Below are 20496 nucleotides of genomic sequence, written 5' to 3'. Positions count from 1 at the left end.
AGTAACCCCTGAGCATCAACAGGTATGGCCCAAAAATCAAAAAAAAAAAATCTCAAAAGCAAAAGTCTCAAGCCAGAGAGATAGCATGGAGGTAGGGCATTTGCCTTGCATACAGAAGGTTCAAATCCTGGCATCCCATATGATCCCCTGACCCTGCCAGGAGCGATTTGTGAGCGTAGAGCCAGAAGTAACCCCTGAGTACTGCTAGGTGTGACCCCTTCCAAAAAAGTCTTTTGGGGTCAAAGAAATAGTACAGCAGTTAAGACGCTTGCCTTGCACACAGCCAACTCATGTACAATCCCCAGCACCCCATGTGGTCCCCAAGCACAGCCAGAAATGACCTGAGAACAGTCAAGAGTAAACCCTGAGCACTGCTGTGTGGCCCAAATTTCTTTAAAATTAAAAAAAAAAAAAAAAAAAAAAAGGACAGTGAGAAGGCTAACAAGCATTTAAAATGATTACTGGGATCAGGGCCGTAGTTCAGGAGTACATACAGCACCTGCCTGACAAGTAGGAAGCCCCTGAGTTCTATCCCAAGCACCAAGGGGGAAAAACCAAACTGCCTCATCATCATTAATCACCAGGGAAATACAAACCCAAACCACAGCAGGACACAGTCCTTAAATCACTAAGTAAGACTAACAGTGGCAATGCTGCCACGGCAACAGAGTGACAGGCAACAGAGCTACGGGACAAGACCCTCCCTCCCTAGAGTGCTGCTGGTTAAAAAAAGGAGTGGAGAGCAGGAGCCATAGGAGCAGGAGCACAGCGGTAGGGTGTTTTCCCTTGCATGCAGCCGAACCAGGACCAACCAGGGTTTGATCCCCATCATCCCATACTGTCCTCTAAATCTGCCAGGAGTGATTTCGAGCACAGAGTCAGGAGTAAACCCTGAGCACTGCTGGGTGTGGTCCCAATCCCCAAAGAAAAGCAAAAGGAGTTGGGTGATTCAGGACAGACAGAAGGTGAAAGTGACTGCCCTGCCTGCTACCTTGCCCAGTTCCACTTAATGGTGCTACCATTCAAGGTCCCTGAACCCCCGACTGGAGTGATCCTGAGCATGGAGCCAAGAGTTTAAGCAAAACACACACACACACACACACACACACACACATATACACACTCCTCCCCTCTTCTCTCTCTCTTACACACACACACACACACACACACACACTCCCCTCCCCCCTCTCCCTCCCTCCCTCCCAAACACTTCTCTGACAAAGTAATTTCAGGTGCAGACAGATGAAAATGCAAACCCACACAAGTGCAGGAGAATATTCACTCAGTTTATTCCCAGTACCCACAAAGCAAAATGCAGGCCCTGTTCACATGTCCTAGCCAAGCCCCCCACTAGGGCACCTGCTGTGTGCAGAGCCCCCTCACCCCAGGGGCAGGCAGGAGGAAAGAAAATGCTACCTGGTCTGGAGTTCTGCTCACAGGCGCTAAAGGTCAGTTCCAGTTCTCCCGCTACTTTCTCAAAATGTATTAACAATATACTTCAGGGCTGGAGTGATAGCACAGCGGTAGGGCGCTGGCCTTGCACGCGGCTGACCCAAGATGAACTCGGGTTCAATCCCTGGCATCCCATATGATGCCCAGAGTCTGCCAGGAACGATTTCTGAGTGCAGAGCCAGGAGTAACCCAAGTGCCGCCGGGTGTGGCCCAAAAATCAAACCAAAACAATACAAAAGTATACACCCCAAAAAGGGGTTTTCTCAAAGACCTGGAATCAAATTCACTGTTCCTAGTCTTTAGCAAAATAAGCATCACCAACTCCACAGCATTCTGGGAAGCCCAGGTTTCAACCCTCCCTCCCTTCCTTTCTTCTTCAAAAACCTTAATATCCCCAGGCCACCTAAAACCAATACATGGATTAGCCCTCTAGGCCTTCATCAGCCCCCATGAGCCCCTTCTCACCTTCAGAGAATGCACAGCTACAGCTTAACTCCAGCCATCCAGGAGACCCCCCTGTTCCTCCAGTTCATCCCAGTGAGACCCCTGCTTCCTGGGCCCACTCCTGGAAACCTCTGGTCCCATCCCAGGAGACCTGTTCCCCCAATCCATTCCAATGAGACCCCTGCTCTTCCTCAGCGTGAAGGATGCTTCTTCCCCACTTATCCTGCCCTGACCTCCTTCCTTACCTACCCAAGTACAAAGCCCTGCTCTCCCTTCCTGAAGGGAACATTCTAGAGTCCCTCCCCCAGTACCACAGGCCAGTTTGGCCATTCCAGGCACCACAGGAGGAGGATTAGATGCCCCAATGAACTTGTTCTGACTAGGTCTCCTCACGGTAACCAAGGGGATATCTAGGAGAACTGCTGAGAGTTACTTAGCACCAAGTCTGAAAAAAAAAAAAGGTAGGTGCAAGCCCCAAAGAATCTGAAATAGAAATAAAATGCCAAGACCATCTTCCCGTGTACACCAACAAAGCCTGGAAGCAGAAGAACACTATGAAGTAGAAGCTATAAATACCAAGAGGCTTGGAGCTGGGGCCCAGCTGACTCCCCCCGCCTCCTCCTACCCCCGCTGTCAATCAGTCCCCCCTTCCGGACTGTGTGCCTATCTTTTGGCTCCTTCTCTCATGCCAGTGCCAGGATCTGGGCTCCAGCCTCCGGAACAGCAAGAAATGAATGCGCCGTTCTAAGCCGCATGGGCTTCGGCATCTTCCATGGGGCCCAGCTACCCACCCCACTTGCTGACAGGCTCTCTGCCATCACATGCCCCTATTGACCCCTTCCCAACCCACAACAGTAAAGAAATCCTGGACCTTTCCAAGCTGATCATCTTAAGATTTCAGCCTCCAAATCCCCTGCAACAAGGTCAAGAGCCAGCTCTTGGCTCTTCCACTAAAGCAGCTCTCTGCTCAAGGTGACCCACTCTTGAATCACCTTGCCCACCACAAAGCAGCCACCAAGACCGCTGCCCCTGGAACCCACACCAAAGTTCCGAAAACTCCAATGCCCTGCCTCAGTCTGGCCCAACAACACCCTACCATACTCTAGTGCTCACAGTCAACAGTACACAGGCAGTGTGAGCTGTTAGAGAATGGTCACACTGATCAGAAGCCAAGCGAGCATCAAAGCAGGAACTAGTTAGTACAGGGGTGAAGGCATTTTGCCTTGCACATAACCAATTGTAGTTCGAATCCCTAGCATTCATTATATATGAACATCCTAGCACCCCCAGGAGTGACCCTAAGCCAAGAGCCAGAAGTAAGCCCTGAGAACTGTACCACCAGGTGTGCCCACCTCCATAAAAATAAGAACAATGGGGGGGGGGGTTGTACAACAGAGTACCAAAAAAAAAAAAAAAAAACACAAAACCAAGGGGCCAGAGAGTACAGCAGATATTTAGTAGACCAAAGCACAGTCCCCAGTACCCCATAATCCCCAAGCCTCACAAGGAACGATCCCTAAGCAGAGCCAGAAATAATCCCTGAGCAGAGCCAGGGCAGCCTGAGCACTGCCCTGTATGACACCCCCAGCCACACACCACACCACCCCCACACACACACACTCACACACATACACACACACAGCATCGCAGAGCACCCAAGTTCCCCTGGGGATGATCTAGTATTTCTCAGCTCCACTAGACCCTAGCTGTATAGCAATGGCAACCATGCCCCCCAGGAACCCTGAACATGGCTTGAAGGTCCCAAAAAAAGTGAGAGCTATTCTGAGCTTGTGAAGAGTTTATTCTAGGGGCCAGAGCAATAGCATAGCAGATAAGGGGTTTGCCTTGCACACGGCCAACCCAGGTTCGATCCCTGGCATCCCATGTGGTCCCCAGAGCCTGCCAAGATTAATTCCTAAGTGCAGAGCCAGAAGTAATCCCCCTGAGTGCCACCGGGTGTGGCACAGAAACAAAAATAAATAAAAGAGTTTATTCTAAAGTGCCTGCCACAGAGACAGAAGAGACTGCAGGGGAGGGAAACCAGGGATACTGGTGGCAGGAAGCGTGCACTGATGAACACACTGGTATTAGAACATTGCATGGCTGAAACTTAGTCATCAACAACTTCCTAACTACCTCAGTGAGGTGATTCAATTAAAAAAAAGAAGTCCAATACTTGGACACTCTCTCCCCCTCCTTCTCCCTCCCTTCTCCCTCCCTTCTCTCTCACTCTCCTCCCTCTCTTCTCTCTCTCACTCACTCACTCACTCACTCAAGCCCTGTAAACCATCAGAAGACAAGATGAAAATGATGAGATCAGGAGCCAGAGCTGATTTTTATTCCCAGCATTCCATATGATCCCCAGCCTGCTGGGCCAGGAGTAACCCCTTTGCACTGCCAGATGTGGTCCAAAAAAAAGAAAGAAAAGAAAAGAAAATGCTGAGGCCAGGGCAGAGGAATAATAAATGGGTAAGATACTTGTCTTGCATGCACCGCATCCAAGTTCGATCCCCAGTTTCCCATATGGTCCCCCCAAGCCATGCCAGGAGCAATCCCTGAGCAGAGCCAAGCAGAGCACCGCTGGGTGTGGCCACAAACAAAACAGTGAAAGCACATCACCACATGAAATGCTTTGCACCACAAGAACAGCTTGTGTCAATGTGCTGGTGTGATGGTCCATCTCCCTGGAGTCAAGATACCAGCTTCATGGTTCGGACCGGAGAGAGAGCTCTCAGTGCATCATTCATTTCAGTCATAGGTCATGACCAAACATCAAGGTGGTAACATCAGAAGTCAATAATTAAGGGGTTTTTGCTCCTACCATTGACCTGAGCAAGCAAATCAAGCTATCCTTTGAAGACACTGCAGCAGCCTAGAGGCTCCCACTTGAAACCCCAGTCCACACTTGGGTCTCTGAGGCCCCCGATCTAATGCCTCCAAAGGGCTGGTACATCTGCATGCTGCTGCAGAATGAGAAGGCTGCCCTGGTATACCTTGGTCCTCCCTGCAGCTCAGCTACCAGGAGTGTCAACTCCCTTCACAAGGTCCTCCCAGCAGATGGAAATCCCACAAAAAGATAGCAAATGGAACTGTCCCTTCCGGTCCTTCCTGGGTTTTCTCCAGTCCTTGAGATAACAAAAGCTATTAATCCTGATTGTCCTGCAAAACCAAGATCAACATCTCTTGACATCTCCTAAAGCAGCAGAGAAGGGACCACTATGACAAGAGAGCTGGGAATGATCACTGTGGACAAGAACTGGGTGCTGAAAGGAGATCAAGTGACATGCACAGGGACCAGGGAAAGAGAGAGAGCACAGCAGTAAGGCATTAGCCTTGCACACAGCCTACCCGGGATGGACCTGGGTTCGATACCCAGCATCCCATATGTACCCCGAACTTGCCAGGAGTGATTTCTTTCTTTTTTTTCTTTTTGGGTCACACCTGGTGACGCTGAGAGATCGCTCCTGGCTTGAGGGACCATATGGGATGCCAAGTCCATCCTAGGTCAGCCATGAGCAAGGCAAACGCCTTGCGGATGCACCACCACTCCGGCCCCTAACCTGAGAAGCTGCTCCTGGCAGGCTTGTGGACTACATGGGATGCCAGGGATCGAACGCAGATCCATTCATCCCAGGTTGGCAGCATGCAAGACAAAAACCCTACCATTATGTCACTCCAGCCCCAGGACTGATTTTTTTCTTTTAATTTTTAGGTCACACCCAGCAGCGCTCAGGGGCTACTCCTGGCTCTGTGCTCAGAAATTGCCCCTGGCAGGCTTGAGGGGCCATATGGGATGCTGGGATTTGAACCACCATCCGTCTGCGTGCAAGGCAAACGCCCTACTGCTGTGCTATATCTCCGGCCCCCCAGGAGCGATTTCTAAGCAAAGCCAGGAGTAACCCCTGAGTGCTACTGGTGTGGCCAAAAAAAAAAAAAAAAGTGAGCGGAGAGAGAAGAAAAAAAGTCTGCCATAAAAGCAGGACAGGGAAGGGCAGATGGGGAGAGGGATGGGAAACTGGGGACACTGAAGACAGAAAATGTGCTCTGGTGAAGGGTGTTGATCATTGACTGAACTCAATCAAGAACAACTTTGAAACTGTGTAGAAAAAAATAAAAATTTAAAAATAAAATCAAAACCTAGGGCCTTGAGAGCTAGCACAGTGGTTAAGGTGTTTGCCTTGCAGTGGAGACTCCGGTTGGGCGCTGGCACTACACACTCTCCGGAGCACCACCAAAAATGATCCCACTCCAGTACAGCCAGAAGGAAATAATTACTGAGCATCACAGGGAATGACACCCCAAAATAACTCAATAAAAAGCTGATAGGAAAAGCCCAGATTACTGTTCTGTCCTATAAAGGGTACTTGAAGTCACTCTTCAAACGTTTTTGAGGTTTTTAGTTTACCATTACATCCTAAAAACGATATGTTCCAGTGCAGCCGGTTCTTTGCGTTATAATATTTTTAAATGCGTGACTTTCAAAATATTCAGTACGTTATTACTAAGGCAAATGAAAAATGGTCAGAGCTGGAAATACAACACAACTGAGGCCCTTTCCTCGCACACTACTGACACAGGTTTGATCCCCACCACTACATATGCTCCCCCTACTCTGTCAGGAGAGATCCCTGAGAATTTTCTAGTGTGGCCCAAGAAACCAAAAAGAAAAAAAAATTACCACGGGAAGAAGAGGAGACTGAATGTAAAGCAGCAATAGTGGCATCCAACATTTCTCCAAGCCCTTTGCCATTCTGCCACTCCAGGGCCCGGCCAGCGCGCTTCTCAGCTTCCCCAATGACTACCAAAGGCAGACTCAGGCTCTGGGGACACCCGGAGTCCCTGAGTCTAACACAAACAATTAGGCGCTTCAGAGTACTGAGCCCCATTCTTGCATAATTGGGGGGCCCAAGACTCAAAGAGAGCCAAGCGCAAGGCCACCTCACCATCAACTCCAGACTCGGAGGCCGGACCTCTAACTGGGAGTAAGTACACCGAGAGGCAGAGACCCAACATACCAGAGACCAAACAGACAACGGAACAAAAGGGGTGGGATGTATTTTTGCTTCCAGGGGGCAGCAGGAGGCACCTACCCTGTCTCCAAGAATGCCCAATGACATGCTGGGTAAGAAATCAAGGGGTTGAAATCTTGGGGTGAAGGGCACTGCCGGGGCTTTGGTGGGTCATAGGAACTAGACAACCTCCCAGAATCTGGGCGCTTTGCAAGTGTCTGTACTAGTGTCTCATAAATCAAGGAACACTAGCCGGACCCAACACGAAATGGGGCGAGAGAAGAAACAAAGCCGGGGATAAAAAAAAAAAACGGGTTTGCGATCAGAAAAAAACGGGTGAGCGATCAGAAATCGAATCACGTCGAGGAGGATATGTGGGTTCTTCACAGTCCCCACCTGAGCCTCATCTCACCGGGTCACCCAGAGATCATTCACAGATGCCCCTAAAGCGCGAGCTTTGGGGTCGACAGCGGGGGTGTGGGGGGGGGGGGGCCTGGGACCCCGGAATCGCCTTGGGAGGGAAAGCCAAGCCAAAGCTCTCGCCAACAGGGCGACCCACTTAATCCCGGGACCTGCCGAGCGTGTTTCTTTCTCCCCATGACTAAGCCGGCGGGGCCGGGGCCGGGGCCGGTCGGAGCCTGCCACAAGGTTGGACTCGGCGCGGGAGGGGAGCTGAGCGGGGCTGGGAGCGGGGCGGAGCTGGAGCGGGTCTGGGTCGGGTCTGGATCGGGGTCAGGAGCGGGTCGAGACGCGGGTCAGGAGCTGGGGCCGGGTGGGAGCGGGGTTAGGAGCGAGGTCAGGAGCTGGATCGGGTCCGGAGCAGGTCTAGAGCGGGTCAGGAGCTGGGTCGGGTCTCGAAGCGGGTCGGAGCTGGAGCGAAGCTAGAGAGGCTCTGGAGCGCGGTTAGGAGCGGGTCTGGGCGGGTCCAGACGCGGGGCAGGAGCTGGGGCCGGGTGGGAGCGGATCTGGGAGCGGGGCTGCGCGCGACTCCGGCACCCGCACCCTCACCCGCACCCGCACGCAGCCCCACAAAGCCGGGGGTCTGGCTCGGGAGGCCCCCTCCCAGGCTGGCGGGCGGGCGGGCGGGCGCGCGCACCTCTGCCGTAGGCCTTGGCGCAGATCCACTGCAGGTTGGCGGCGATCTTGGCCCGCGCCGAGTCGTAGCGGTCCAGGGGCGCGATGTCCGCGGCGCCGTCGGGCGGGGCCTCCATCCTCGGCCGGCGCGCGGCGTCCCCCGGGCCCCGCGAGGCGAGGGCCGCGACAAAGGCAGAGCAGCGCCCGAGCCTGAGCCCGAGCCCGAGCCCGGCCGACTGCCTGGGCCGAGCCGAGCCGAGCGGGGCCGGCGAGGATCGGAGGCGCCGGAGGAGGCCGCCCCCACCCCGGCCTCGCCTCGCCTCGCTCGCCGCGCCTCACAGCCGCCGCCGCCGCCGACGCCGCCGGGGCTGCATGCTGCGGGGCCGGAGCCGGGGCGCTCGCGGGCCTACAGGCGGGGCGAGCGCGAGCGCGAGCCGGACCGGCGGCTGAGGCGGCCGGGCCGAGGCGGCTGAAGGGGCCGCACGGAGGCGGCCGAGGCGGCTGAGGCGGCGACCAACGGCGGGAGCGCGCACCGCCGCCCCCCCCACAGCCCCGCGCGGCCTACGCACGCGCAATGCGCGCCGCCCGCGGCCCGCCCCGCCCTTCTACGCAGGCGCAGAGCGCACCGGCCGCTTGCCGCGCCCCCTTCGCAGATAACCACGCCCCCTCTCCGCAGGCGCAGTGCGCGCCGGCCGCTCGCCACGCCCCTTTTCAGTTGGCCACGCCTCTTTTCGCAGGCGCAGTGCGTGCCGCTCCGAGGCCACGCCCCCTTTCCCCGGGCGCCTAGCGAGCGCGGGGTCGCGCGGAGCGGGAGGATGATGCATGCGGGCGGCTCCCGCACGCACGAGCCATTGTCTGTGCGGCGCGTTCGTCCGCCGCCGCTGCTGCTGCTGACTGGACCGCGCCCGCGCCGATCCCACTGTTCAACTCTGAACGGCTGAGATCGGCCGCACCTTTCACCTGTCTGGGGCCACGCGCCTCTCCCTAGCCTCAGGGACTCTCTCTCGCTACTCCCCGGCTGTGCTAAGAGCCGGTTGCCCCCCGAGGCTCCCTCTAACTGACATTTCCTCCTGTTCCTCCCAGGCTTCCACGGTGGGCTCCAGACTGGCGTCGCCCGTGTCTACGGCTCTCTGAGAGGTGCTGGGGAGCCCTAGCTCTGGGACACCTGAGTGCAATCACAGCACCCTCAGCCCTGAACGCTTGCACCTCCAGCTGGTCCTTGTCCCCCCAGCTTCGTCTTCAGAATCCCCCAAGTCTGGGAGCTGGAACTCGTTTCCTGTCCTATGTTGCAACGCCCACCCAGGTCGTGTGGCCTGGCGAACCTGGGTACCCAGCCCACCGGGCGTTTCCATGAGTACTTTTTTTTTTTTTTGGTTTTTGGGCCACACCCTGTGCCGCTCAGGGGTTAGTTCTTTTAATGCAGGCAGGTCCATCTGGGCCATCTGGGCCCGCCCCAGGCGGGGCAACAAGGTCGGCTAATAGCTTGAGGCCTGACAAGGATATTTAAACTGGACTGAGATACTACTTGACATCCTATATTAAAAAAAAAAACCCGTGGTGATTTGGGTCAGATGCATAAAAATTGTGAAATGATGGTGGCACTACGGTTATTTGCATATGCATCTAACCCCCCCCCAGTTAGCATGGGTGAGAATATTTAAGAACTGTTGGGGGGGGGCGCAAAACGATTGCACAGCGGGAGTGGGTTTGCCTTGGAGTTGGCCGATCAGGGCCGAACCGGACTAGACGGTTCGAAAAGGGACGCTGAGCCTGCCCGGAGCGATTTGTGGGTGTGGCCACCAAACAAGAACTACATTTGCCTTGCAGCTGACCTTAATTTTATAAGCCCAGCGCTGCAAAGGGTCTTACAAGCACTGCCAGGATTGACCCCTGCCAGGGTAAGGCCCAAAAACAAACCCAAAAATGTTTTTAAACATCAGGACCAGAAAAGTCGGGTTTGGACAAAAATTAAGGCTCTGGCCTTGCAGCTTAACCAATCCCAGTTCAATCCCTGGCACTTACAGGAACAAATTCCTAAACACAGATCCTGGATATAAACCTTGGGCATTACCAGGTATGACCCACCCCCCCAACACCACCCACCACCACCACCAAAAAAAAAAAAATCTCAGAAGCTGGTTTTAGATCCTGGCACCAATTCAACTGTCTCCTGCAAGGTTGCCAGGAGTGAGCCCTGAGCACTACCAGGTGTGGCCCCAAAACAAAGAAACAATCAAACAATCTAGGCTCTTTAGCAACCTCAAACCCATAACACAAAGTTGTTAACTGAGGGACGGGGAGAAAGTGGGAGTACGGGGTATAACTTGTATCCCCAGGGACTGGAATTTACAATTGGAAAAGGAGAATTGGTTTGGTTCTCTAGCTTTCTATGTTTGATTTAGTAGATCGTGTTTAAGCAACATCAGTATCTTTTCATTGTGGGGAGGTCGCTCACCACCTGCTCATGCTCCAGAGCTATTCCTAGCTTTGTGCTTAGGAATGGTGCTGAGGGGCAATCCAGAGTTGGTTACTAGCAAGTCAGCCAGCGTCTTACCCCTGCGCTACCTCCCCAGCCCAGCTCTCATCTCCAAATTTCATTCAGTATAATACCCCAGTGGCAGGCTGCCTCTTTCCTGGATGCCCTTATTCATTTTTTGTTTGAGGGCTATGCCTGGCAGTGCTCAGGAGCTGCTCCTGGCTCTATGTTCAGGGGTCATTCCTGGTAGTGCACAGATACTTATGGGATGCAGGGGATCAAACGTGAATCAGTCGCATGCAAGGCAATTGCCCTACTGTCTGTGCTGAGGCCCCCCGAAAGCCCTCATTCTGATTGCACTGGTGGGGATGGGCGATGTGTCCAAGCTTGCTGGATCCCAGGGTCAGCCCATATTAGGATTCTCTTCCCATCCATAGTGGCCCAGCACCTCCCATTTTCTCCAATCCTCATCAACACTTGTTCCTCTAGGCTTTTTTTGTGGGAGGGGTGGTGGTTAGAGTGTTGAGTCACACCCTAATGCTCAGGGTCTGTTCTGGGCCCCACTCTGTGCTGGGGGTGGTTCAGGGTGGTGTTTGGGAGACCCTGTGGTGCCAAGAATAAAACCCAGGGCCTGCTACCCACTACCTCTCCAGCCTGGAGTAAAGCTGTTCTGTCTGATGTCATCCCACACGGATTTGCTTTTCTTGCCTATATATTTTAGCATCATATCCCCAAAACCTATTGCCACATATGATACCCAAGCACTACCAGAAGTTATCACTGATTGCAGACTCAGGAGTGACCATAAAACCAAAAATTCATTGCCTAGAACCAATGTCAGGACACTTACCTTCTGCTTTCTTCTAAGAATTGAATGATTTCAGGCTCACATTTAGGTCCTTGGGCCACACCTGGTGATTTCAAGTAGGGGAAAGTGCTCAGGGGAACCAGGGGTCCCCACCACCATGCAAAGCATAAGCTCCAGTTCCCCCAATATGTCCCTAGCCCCAAAGTTCCCTTCCTTTGCATGTGATTATAATTTTCTCCTTTGTTTAATTTTTCACCTTTTCTTATATTAGGATCTAAAGTTTATTTAGAATTAACTGTAATGTGGGGCCAGAGAGATAGCATAAAGGTAAGGCGTTTGCCTTTCATACAGAAGGTCATCAGTTTGAATCCGGCTTCCAATATGGTCCCCCGTGCCTGCCAGGAGCAATTTCTGAGCATGGAGCCAGGAGTTTCCCCTGAGCACTGCCGGGTGTGACCCAAAAAACCACAAAAAAAGGGGGGGCCCAGGAGAGATAGCACAGCGGCGTTTGCCTTGCAAGCAGCCGATCCAGGACCAAAGGTGGTTGGTTCGAATCCTGGTGTCCCATATGGTCCCCCGTGCCTGCCAGGAGCTATTTCTTTTTTTTTTTTTTTTTTTTTTTGGTTTTTGGGCCACACCCGGTGACGCTCAGGGGTTACTCCTGGCTATGCGCTCAGAAGTCGCTCCTGGCTTGGGGGACCATATGGGACGCCGGGGGATCGAACCGCGGTCCGTCTCCTAGGCTAGCGCAGGTAAGGCAGGCACCTTACCTCGAGCGCCACCGCCCGGCCCCGCCAGGAGCTATTTCTGAGCAGACAGCCAGGAGTAACCTCTGAGCACTGCCGGATGTGGCCCAAAAACCAAAAAAAAATAAATAAAAAAATAAAAAATTAACTGTAATGTAGCTTTGCTGTGAACCTAAGTACAGCCATGACAGGCTGCAGTTTTAAGGAACAAAGACTAGGCCAGAACAGCCAAGAGCGGATGTGGGATGTAGGGACCTGCAGGTGGTCAAGGTCATGAGCACCCAAGCCTCTCCTCTACTACTTCAACTAGATAAGCTAGGAACACCTGGGAGCCTGCAGGCCAAAAAGGTCACAGGTGCCCAGTGACCTCCTCTATCAGATGATACAGACCCCAAGGCCCCATAAAACACTCTAGATATCTATTCATAAAAGGAAACAACCTAGACAACAGCCAATCAACTTAAAGGTTAACTGTGAAGGTTTGAAGCCTCTATAACCATATGAAAGGAGCCTGAGAGCTCAGTAAGGGGTCATTGCCTTAGCAGGGTGACCCCAGCATGCCTTATTGTAATGCTGTTTGTCTCCTGTGGTCTTCGTAGGATAGATCTCAAATTCGGACCTAGCACTTAGAGACTCTTCCCACTGGGACCTCACTCTTTGTCAAACTTGACTGTTTATTTGGGGGATTATATTGGGGGTTCATGTTTCTCTTCCCATTTTGGGGGGGGCCATACCAGAGGGCATTCAAGGGTTACTTCCTGGCTCTGTGCTCAGAAATCTCTCCTGGCAAGCTTCAGGGACCATATGGATTGCCGGGGATTGAATCCGGGATTGGCCGCTTGCAAGGCAAATGCCCTACGACTGTGCTATCACTTTAGCCCTTCCATTTCTTAGTTTAAGACCAATGTCATTTGTTTCTTTTCTTGGGGAAAAGGAGGATTGTACCATATCTAGCTGTACTCAGGGTTTACAATAAGGCTCTGCTCTCAGGGAGCACACCTGGTGGGCTTGGAGACAAACCTTGGATCAGCCCTGTGCAAGTCAAGAAACTTCATTGTTGTACTATCTCTCTGGCAGCCAGTGTTATGGATTTGATTACTGTGGCTTTGTAACAGAATTTGGAATCAGAGGGACCAGAGCAATAGCAGAGGTAGGGCGTTTGCCTTGCACATGGTCAACCCAGGAAGGACCCGGGTTTGATGCCTGAAATCCCACATGGATTTCATCTCCCAAGCTTGCCAGGAGCGATTTCTGAGCACAGAGCCTAGAGTAGCCTGAGTGCTGCTGGGTGTGGCCCAAAAACCTAAATAAATAAATATTTTTTAAATTTTGGAATCAGAAAGTGCAGATTTTTTTGGCGGGGGTGGGGGCACATTGAGCAGTGCTCAGGGGTACTCCTGGCTCTGAGTTCAGAAGTTACTCCTGGCAGGCTGTGAAGACCTGGAGATGTCAGGGATCAAACCCAAGTCAGCTGTGTACAAAGCAAATGCCCTCCCTGCTGTGCTATCTGTGGCTCCGAACTAAGTGTGACGATTTTGATGCTGATCTTTCTTAGGACTGCTTTTGCTATTTAGAATTTGGGACTGTTTTTCTTTTTTTATGGAAAATGCTACTGGAGCTTGGGGATGGGACTCAGAGTACAGCAAATATTTCACATATTGTGAGGCCCTGGATCACTTCTCAGCTGTCATTGTCCCTGAGAGTAAAGAAAACCATTAATGAAATTATATTTGATATTCTGAATTAAGAAATTCTAAAGATTGGGACTGAGGGACCGGAGAGATAGCATGGAGGTAGGGCATTTGCCTTACATCCAGAAAGATGGTGGTTCGAATCCCGGCATCCCATATGGTCCCCCATGCCTGCCAGGGGCAATTTCTGAGTGCAGAGCCAGGAGCAATCCCTGAGCACTGCTCGGTGTGACCCCCCCCCAAAAAAAAAAAAAAAAAAGATTGGGACCAGAGCAATAGCACAGCAGGTAGAGTTTGCCTTACGTGCAGCTGACCTCAGTTTGGTCCCTAGTATCCCATATGGTCCCCCAAGTACCTCCAAGAGTAGTCCCTGAGCAGAGCCAGGAGTAACCCGAGTGTCTTCAGGGGTCTCCAAAACAAAAATGAATTCTAAAGATAGAGCAGAAGTGACCATAATCAAATATAACATGATGTGGTGTGGAGGAAGCCTCATGCCTCAAGACCAGACAATGAGAGACGAAGGTCTGGAAGTGAAAATATCCACACATAGTGAAGCGGGCAAAAACAGTTTCAGAAACTCCAACATGCAAGCCTTCCACTTTTAAGAGAAAAGCTGGAAACATAAGAGATATAAGGATCTTTATTAGGAAGCACTAGATCACACCCTGGGATGAAAAATAGGGAGGGACCTAGTTAATTCAACAATAAGAATTGGAGCAGTATGAACATCTTGATTAACTTTATTCTGATCACAAACACAAACTAGTTTGCATTTATTTTGTTTTACCTTTTGTGTGTGTGTGTTTTGTTTGTTTTTTTGTTTTGTTTTGTTTTGTATTTGGACTATTCCCAGTGGTATTCAGAAGTTATTCCTGGCTCTGCACACAGAAATTGCTCCTGGTGGATTCTGGGGACCATTTGAGATGATGGAGATCAAACCCAGGTTAGCTACATGCCAGGAAAAAGCCCTTCTTGCTATGCTATTACTCTGGCCCTTTTTTGTTTGTTTTTGAGCCACATCTGGTGACATTCAGGGGTTACTCCTAGCTATGCATTCAGAAATCACTCCTGGCTTGGGAAATCATAAGGGGATTGAACCCAGGTCCATCCTGGGTTGGCCGTGTGCTAGGCAAACACCTACTACTGCGCTATTGCTCTGGCCCACTTTACCATTTCTTTCACATCTTATTTTTTTGGTTTTGGCTTTTGGGTGTCTTGAATCATACCTGGCAGTGCTCATTCCTGACTGTACTTAGAGGGCTATATGGTGCTGGAATTTGAACCCAGATCACCAGATGAGAGCAAGACAAACAGCTTAACCCCTGTACTGTCTCTGCCCTCCTCACGTCTCATCTTTCCCTGGTTTCCTCCCAGGCATTTCACTGTTTCTCGATTCGATAGATTATACTGATAGGCTTGAGATTCGAGATAGAATTTCCCCCATTGCTTCTTGTCACTTTATAGGTATGCAGCTGTTGTGAGTGTTGGTTTTGCATCCTGCTCCTTCATGAGTCTGCACTTCAGACCTGACCCTTTTCCTAAGGATTCCCTGAAGTTTTCTAGGACACGCTGTTCAGGATCATTCTGTGCAAGCAGAGACCAGTCTGTGGCTTCCTCCCTCGTTTCGATGTGCCTGTTACTCAGTTTTCTTGCCCAACAGGTCTGGTGAGGGCTCCGTGATAGCTGCACTTAAACTCTCGAAACCTGGGTCTATTGCGGCTATTCCTATCATAGCACATGAAACAATTCGTGTACCACAAAAAGAAATTGAAATTAGGGGTGGGATGTGTAGAGGATGGGAGAGATAATAGAACAGGTAGTAGGGCGCTTGCCCTGCACAGCTGATGGGTTTGATTCCTGGCATCTTATGGTGTCAGGAGTGATTCCTAGGTGCAGAGACAGGAGTAAAACCTGAGCAATGCCAGATGTGTCTCCCCCCTAGAAAAAGTTGAATTTGGGGGCCGGAGAGATAGCATGGAGGTAAGGCATGCAGAAGGACAGTGGTTCTAATCCCGGCATCCCATATGGTCCCCTGAGCCTGCCAGGAGTGATTTCTGAGCGTAGAGCCAGAAGTAACCCCTGAGCGCTGCTGGGTGTGACCCCAAAATTAAAAAAAAAGTTGTATTTTGTCGTATTTTTCTGCATCTCTCGAGATGCTCATATGATCTTTCACTCCGTTCATGACACACATCTCATCTATCAGGTTATCTGCATGGCTCATTCCTTTTGTCTGGGCACCATATTCTGGAAGAGCCTGAGAATTACCAGTAGTTGACATCATGCCCTTGAATGTTTGATCCAATTTGCCAGAGAAACCATGAACCCTAAGCTGCCCTCCTGCCTTTTTCCCTTCTCTACCTTCTTCCCTCCTTAGGCCTCACACTGCAAGAAAAGTGCTGTATCAATAAGCTATTACCGCTGCCCCTGCCCCCACTTTCTAGGCTAGTCTTTGTTGGAAGAATTTTCATGATGCTTTCAGTATTTCTAGAACTGTTTTGTTTTGTTTTTTGGGGGGCCACACCCATCGATGCTCAGGGGTTACTTCTGGCTCTGTGCTCAGAAATCACTCCTGGCAGACTCGGGGGACATATGGGATGCCGGATCGAACTCGGGTCCATCCCAAGTCAGCCACATGCAAGGTAAAATGCCCTCTCTGCAGTGCTATTACTTAGCCCCAATATTTCTAGAATTTGGGGGTGGTTTGGGTCACACCCGGCAGCACTCAGGGGTTATTCCTGGTTCTACACTCAGAAATCGCTCCTGACAGGCTCAGGTGATCATATGGGACACCGGGACCCAAACCACCATCCTTCTGCATGCAAGGCAAAAAAGTTGAACTTTTTTCTCTTTAGTGTGAGGGGAGCCATGATTGAATGATGCATAGGGTTCAATCCTGGCAGGCTCATAGATGCTAGAGAAGGAACTCAGAGTCAACCACATAGAAGACAAGAGCCCTCCCCACTGTCCTACTGCTCTAGCCCCACTTAGATTTCTTCTTGGCCCAAGTTGCTCAGTGTGTGGTGCTCCACGGCATGTCTGTAATGAAGTTCCCTGATTTTCTAGGCATTCATTTTCAGTTTCGTGACATCAAAGACACAACAGCTACTTGATCTGATCTAAATCCTGTAACCATGTTATCACTTGCATGTGACCTAAAATGCGCCCTACCCACATTCTGTGTGCTCAAGATTACACCACATGTGCTACTGTGGCCAGAATGTTGTTGGGTCTGTGTGAATGTATAAATTTTCATGTCAATTTTCTGTCTCTCCAATATGGAAAGTGGGGTATCACTTCTATTAGTTTTATCTTTTTTTTTTAGGGGGGGTGCTCAGGTGCTCAGGAGTTACTCCTGGCTCTGCACTCAGAAACTGCTCCTGGCAGAAATTGCTCATGGGACTATATGGAATGCCAGGGATCGAATCCGGGTCTTTCCTGGGTCTGCCACTTGCTATCACAGCCCTACCATTGTGCAGGTCCCTACTTCAATTAAGGTCCCTACTTCAATTATTTTTACTTTTAAAATTGTATTTCTGTATTGGGAATTTTGTGTTTTTGTGTTGGGCCCACACCCAGCAATACTCAGGGGTTACTCTGCACTCGAGATCACACCTGACGTTTTCCAAAGAAACAGATCAAACATTCCTGAAGTTCACTGGGAACAATAACACACACCCCTAAAACAAATTTTTGGGGAAAAGACAGGTATCACTTTCCTCATCCTCAGACTACAAAGCAGTAGTAATTAAGACAGTATGGTACTGGAACAAAGACAAACCTTCAGATCAAAGGATTAGAATAGAATATCCTGAAACAGAACCTAAGGTATATGATCAGCTAATCTTTAATAAAGGAGCAAAAGAGGGATTGGAGCTATAGTGCAGCAAGTGAGGCACTTGCCTTGCACGTAGCTGACCCAGGTTTGATCCCCTGGTCGTCCAGAGGATCCTCCAAAAAACCAGCAAGTGTGACTCCTGAGAATCAAAGCCAGAGCCAGAGCCAGATGGAATCCTGAGCATCACCGGGTATGACCCAGATACTACAAAACAATAAAGGAGCAAAAATTATGAAGTGGAGCAAGGAAAGTCTAAAAAGGGTGTTAAGAAAACTGGTCAGCTATGTACTAAAAAATGAACTCAGATGTCTAACACCATGTACAAAGTCAAAGTAGATTAAAGATCTTGATGTCAGACCTTAATTAATAAATAGAGGAAAATGTAGGCAGAACTCTTTATGACATTGAAGATAAAGACATCTTTTTTTTAGATAAAGACATCTTCCAGGATAAAACACCACTGACCAAGCAAATAAAAGCAAAGACAAATGGGACTACATTAATTTAAGCTTCTGCCCTCAAAGGAAACAAGTGATCAGAATACAGGGCCAGCCCACAAATTAGGAGAGATTATCAACCAATCATCTGGTTGGGGTTACTATCAAAGATATATAAGGCACTGGTAGAACCTTATTAAAAAAAAAAAAAAAAACAACGCAGGAGCAAGTCCTAGGTACAGAGCCTGGAGCAGCCCCATGTTCTTTTTCCAAAAGCCAACAGTTCTGAGTGTAGGTGACACACGTGGTCCTCAGTGCCAGACATCTGCTCCTGGGACCATGGACAGCACTGTGGCAGACCACTTGCCTGGCTGTTTGACCAGAGTTTGGCCTCCAGGAGTTAGAGTTGTGGTGCCTGCTGTGACCCCAAGTGTTTGAAAAGCGGAAACGAGCCACGAGGGAATATTGATGTAAGGGGGATGAGTCATCCCCTTTCCTCCTCTTCACTGGGAGTCACACCCAGTGGTACTCAGGGTACTCCCTGCACCCAGGGAACCATATGGGGTGCTGGGGATCGAACCCAGGTTAGGGTATTGCTCCCACACTAGGTGACCCCTTACTCAGCACAGACCAGAGGCTCCTGGTCCCCCAAATGCCTACACATCAGGGTGCTAAGGGACTGAGTGCATACTCCCCAAGTACTAAGAGAAAGGATCTCCCATGTGTTTTTAGTTCAAGCAGCAGTGAAACAAGGGACTCCCAGACACTTGTGCTCCCAGCACAGAACCCAGACTCCCTCAGGAGAAGCCTGTCGTATCTCCATGAGGTACATGAAGATCCTGTGAGATGAAGCAAAAATGAACTCCAGGGACCCCACACCTCACCTGGGGCTCTCTCCTGAGCTGTTTAGTATGTGGGGAGGGGGCATGAGATGATGGGGATAGAGCCTGGGGATCCAGGTGATGTCCAGCCTATCATGTCAGGCCCATGTCTAACCCCACTTTATGGGGACCCAGGTTTGGGAGTAGCTGTAGAGATGGAGCATCCTATGAGAGAAACAGGGGCTGCAAAGCCCAACTTCAGCCCTGGGGACAGGCGCCCCCAGCCCTTCAAGGGATATGGGAAGGTCCACCCTGTCACTCAGCAGGGGATGTAAGAGGGGCACATGGTGGGACCAAGCTGCCTAGACCCAGTGCTCACTCTCCTTCCTTCCAGCCACTAGACCCAGACATGCACCACCTCAGCCACCAGCCAGTTCCCATCAGCCCTGGGGGATCATATCCTGAGGAGTGAAGGTCGCAAGAACAAGGGCGGGCAGCTCTGCAGACGATCTACATTTTTGGTTTTTTGTTTTGGCTTTTTTGGGTTGGGCCACACTTGGTGGCACTCAGGGGATACTCCTGGCTCAGTGCTCAGAAATCACTCCTGGCAGGCACAAGGAACCATATGAGATTCTGGGATTCGAACCACTGTTGGTCTTGGGTAGGCCACTTGCAAGGCAAATGCCCTACTACTGTGCTACCTTTACTGCCCCGATCTACATTTTTGTTATTGGTATTGTTATTGAGGCCACACTCAGCAGTACTAGGGGCTCTGTACTCAGAAATAACTCCTGGCAGGCTTGGGTTAGCATATGTAATGCTGGGATCAAACCCGGGTTAGCCATGTGTTAAGCAAATGCCCTCCTGGCTGTACTACCACTCTGACCCCCAGGTTTCCTTTCCCATGTTATAACCTGGCCTGGCTCATATGCCCCATTTTCTGGGGTGCCCCTCCTACAAGGGGCCGCTGGAACCCATTGACAGGGAAGGCAGGAACGTGGGAGTTGCTGGAGCCTGTGTCCTCCTACACCAGTCCTCGTATCTGGTCCCACACAGGCCTCCAGCATATTCTGTCCCTACGCAGGGGCAGCCTCAAGCACTTGGTGTCAAGAGAGTCTGGGGTGCACCTGCAGGCCCCAAAGGCCAGAGCACCCCCAGCTGTCCCTGAGGTCTGAGCCACACAAGCACTAGGTTCCCTGGGCTCAGACTACTGACTTTGCAGACCCTGCAGGCTCTGTGCCCTCTTGCTGGCCTATAAGGAAACAGACTTTTACGGCCCTGACCAGCCATAAGCATGCTACTGTTCCTTTAAGAATGAAGAAGTCAATTATGTAGCACCAGCTGTTGGAGGACAGTTGAGCCGAGGATATATAAGGCCAGGGCAAAAGCGCTAGGAGCCAACTTCTGCCAGATTGTGCCTGCTGGATTGCCAGAGAAGCTGCTTGCTGGACTCTGTTCCTGCTGCCTTTGGCTACTTTTTCTATTGTTTCTCTTTCTCTAATTTACTTCTTGGTCTTGTTTTAACCTTGGCGCTCGCTCTCTCTCCTCTCTTTTTCTCTCCCCCCCCACTATGTCGGGGCCTCACCTAGCCTGGACCCACACAGCTCAGCTGCCTCCTTGGTATGGGTGCAGGGCTGGGCCAATCTTCACCACTCTGGGCTTATAATCTCTCTTAGTCCGGGCAGGAAGTGCAGCTTCAACTA

General features: G+C 51.0%; 1 protein-coding gene across 3 annotated transcripts in view; it reads right to left on the bottom strand.

The window, feature by feature from the left end:
* CAMSAP1 (calmodulin regulated spectrin associated protein 1) overlaps positions 1-8178 on the bottom strand; it is a 48950-nt gene extending 40772 nt beyond the window's left edge. For all 3 annotated transcript variants that reach the window (XM_049773583.1, XM_049773584.1, XM_049773585.1), the window contains exon 1: positions 8002-8178. In XM_049773583.1, the coding sequence (XP_049629540.1) occupies positions 8002-8116 (115 nt within the window). In that variant the 5' untranslated portion in view covers positions 8117-8178. The remainder of the gene's footprint in view (positions 1-8001) is intronic.
* Positions 8179-20496: the final 12318 nt, after the last annotated feature.

Source organism: Suncus etruscus, chromosome 5, assembly GCF_024139225.1.
Source record: "Suncus etruscus isolate mSunEtr1 chromosome 5, mSunEtr1.pri.cur, whole genome shotgun sequence".
In the NCBI taxonomy this organism is placed as follows: Eukaryota; Metazoa; Chordata; class Mammalia; order Eulipotyphla; family Soricidae; genus Suncus; species Suncus etruscus.
The sequence above is the reverse complement of the archived record's forward strand: the minus strand, read 5'-3'. Positions and strand labels throughout refer to the sequence as shown.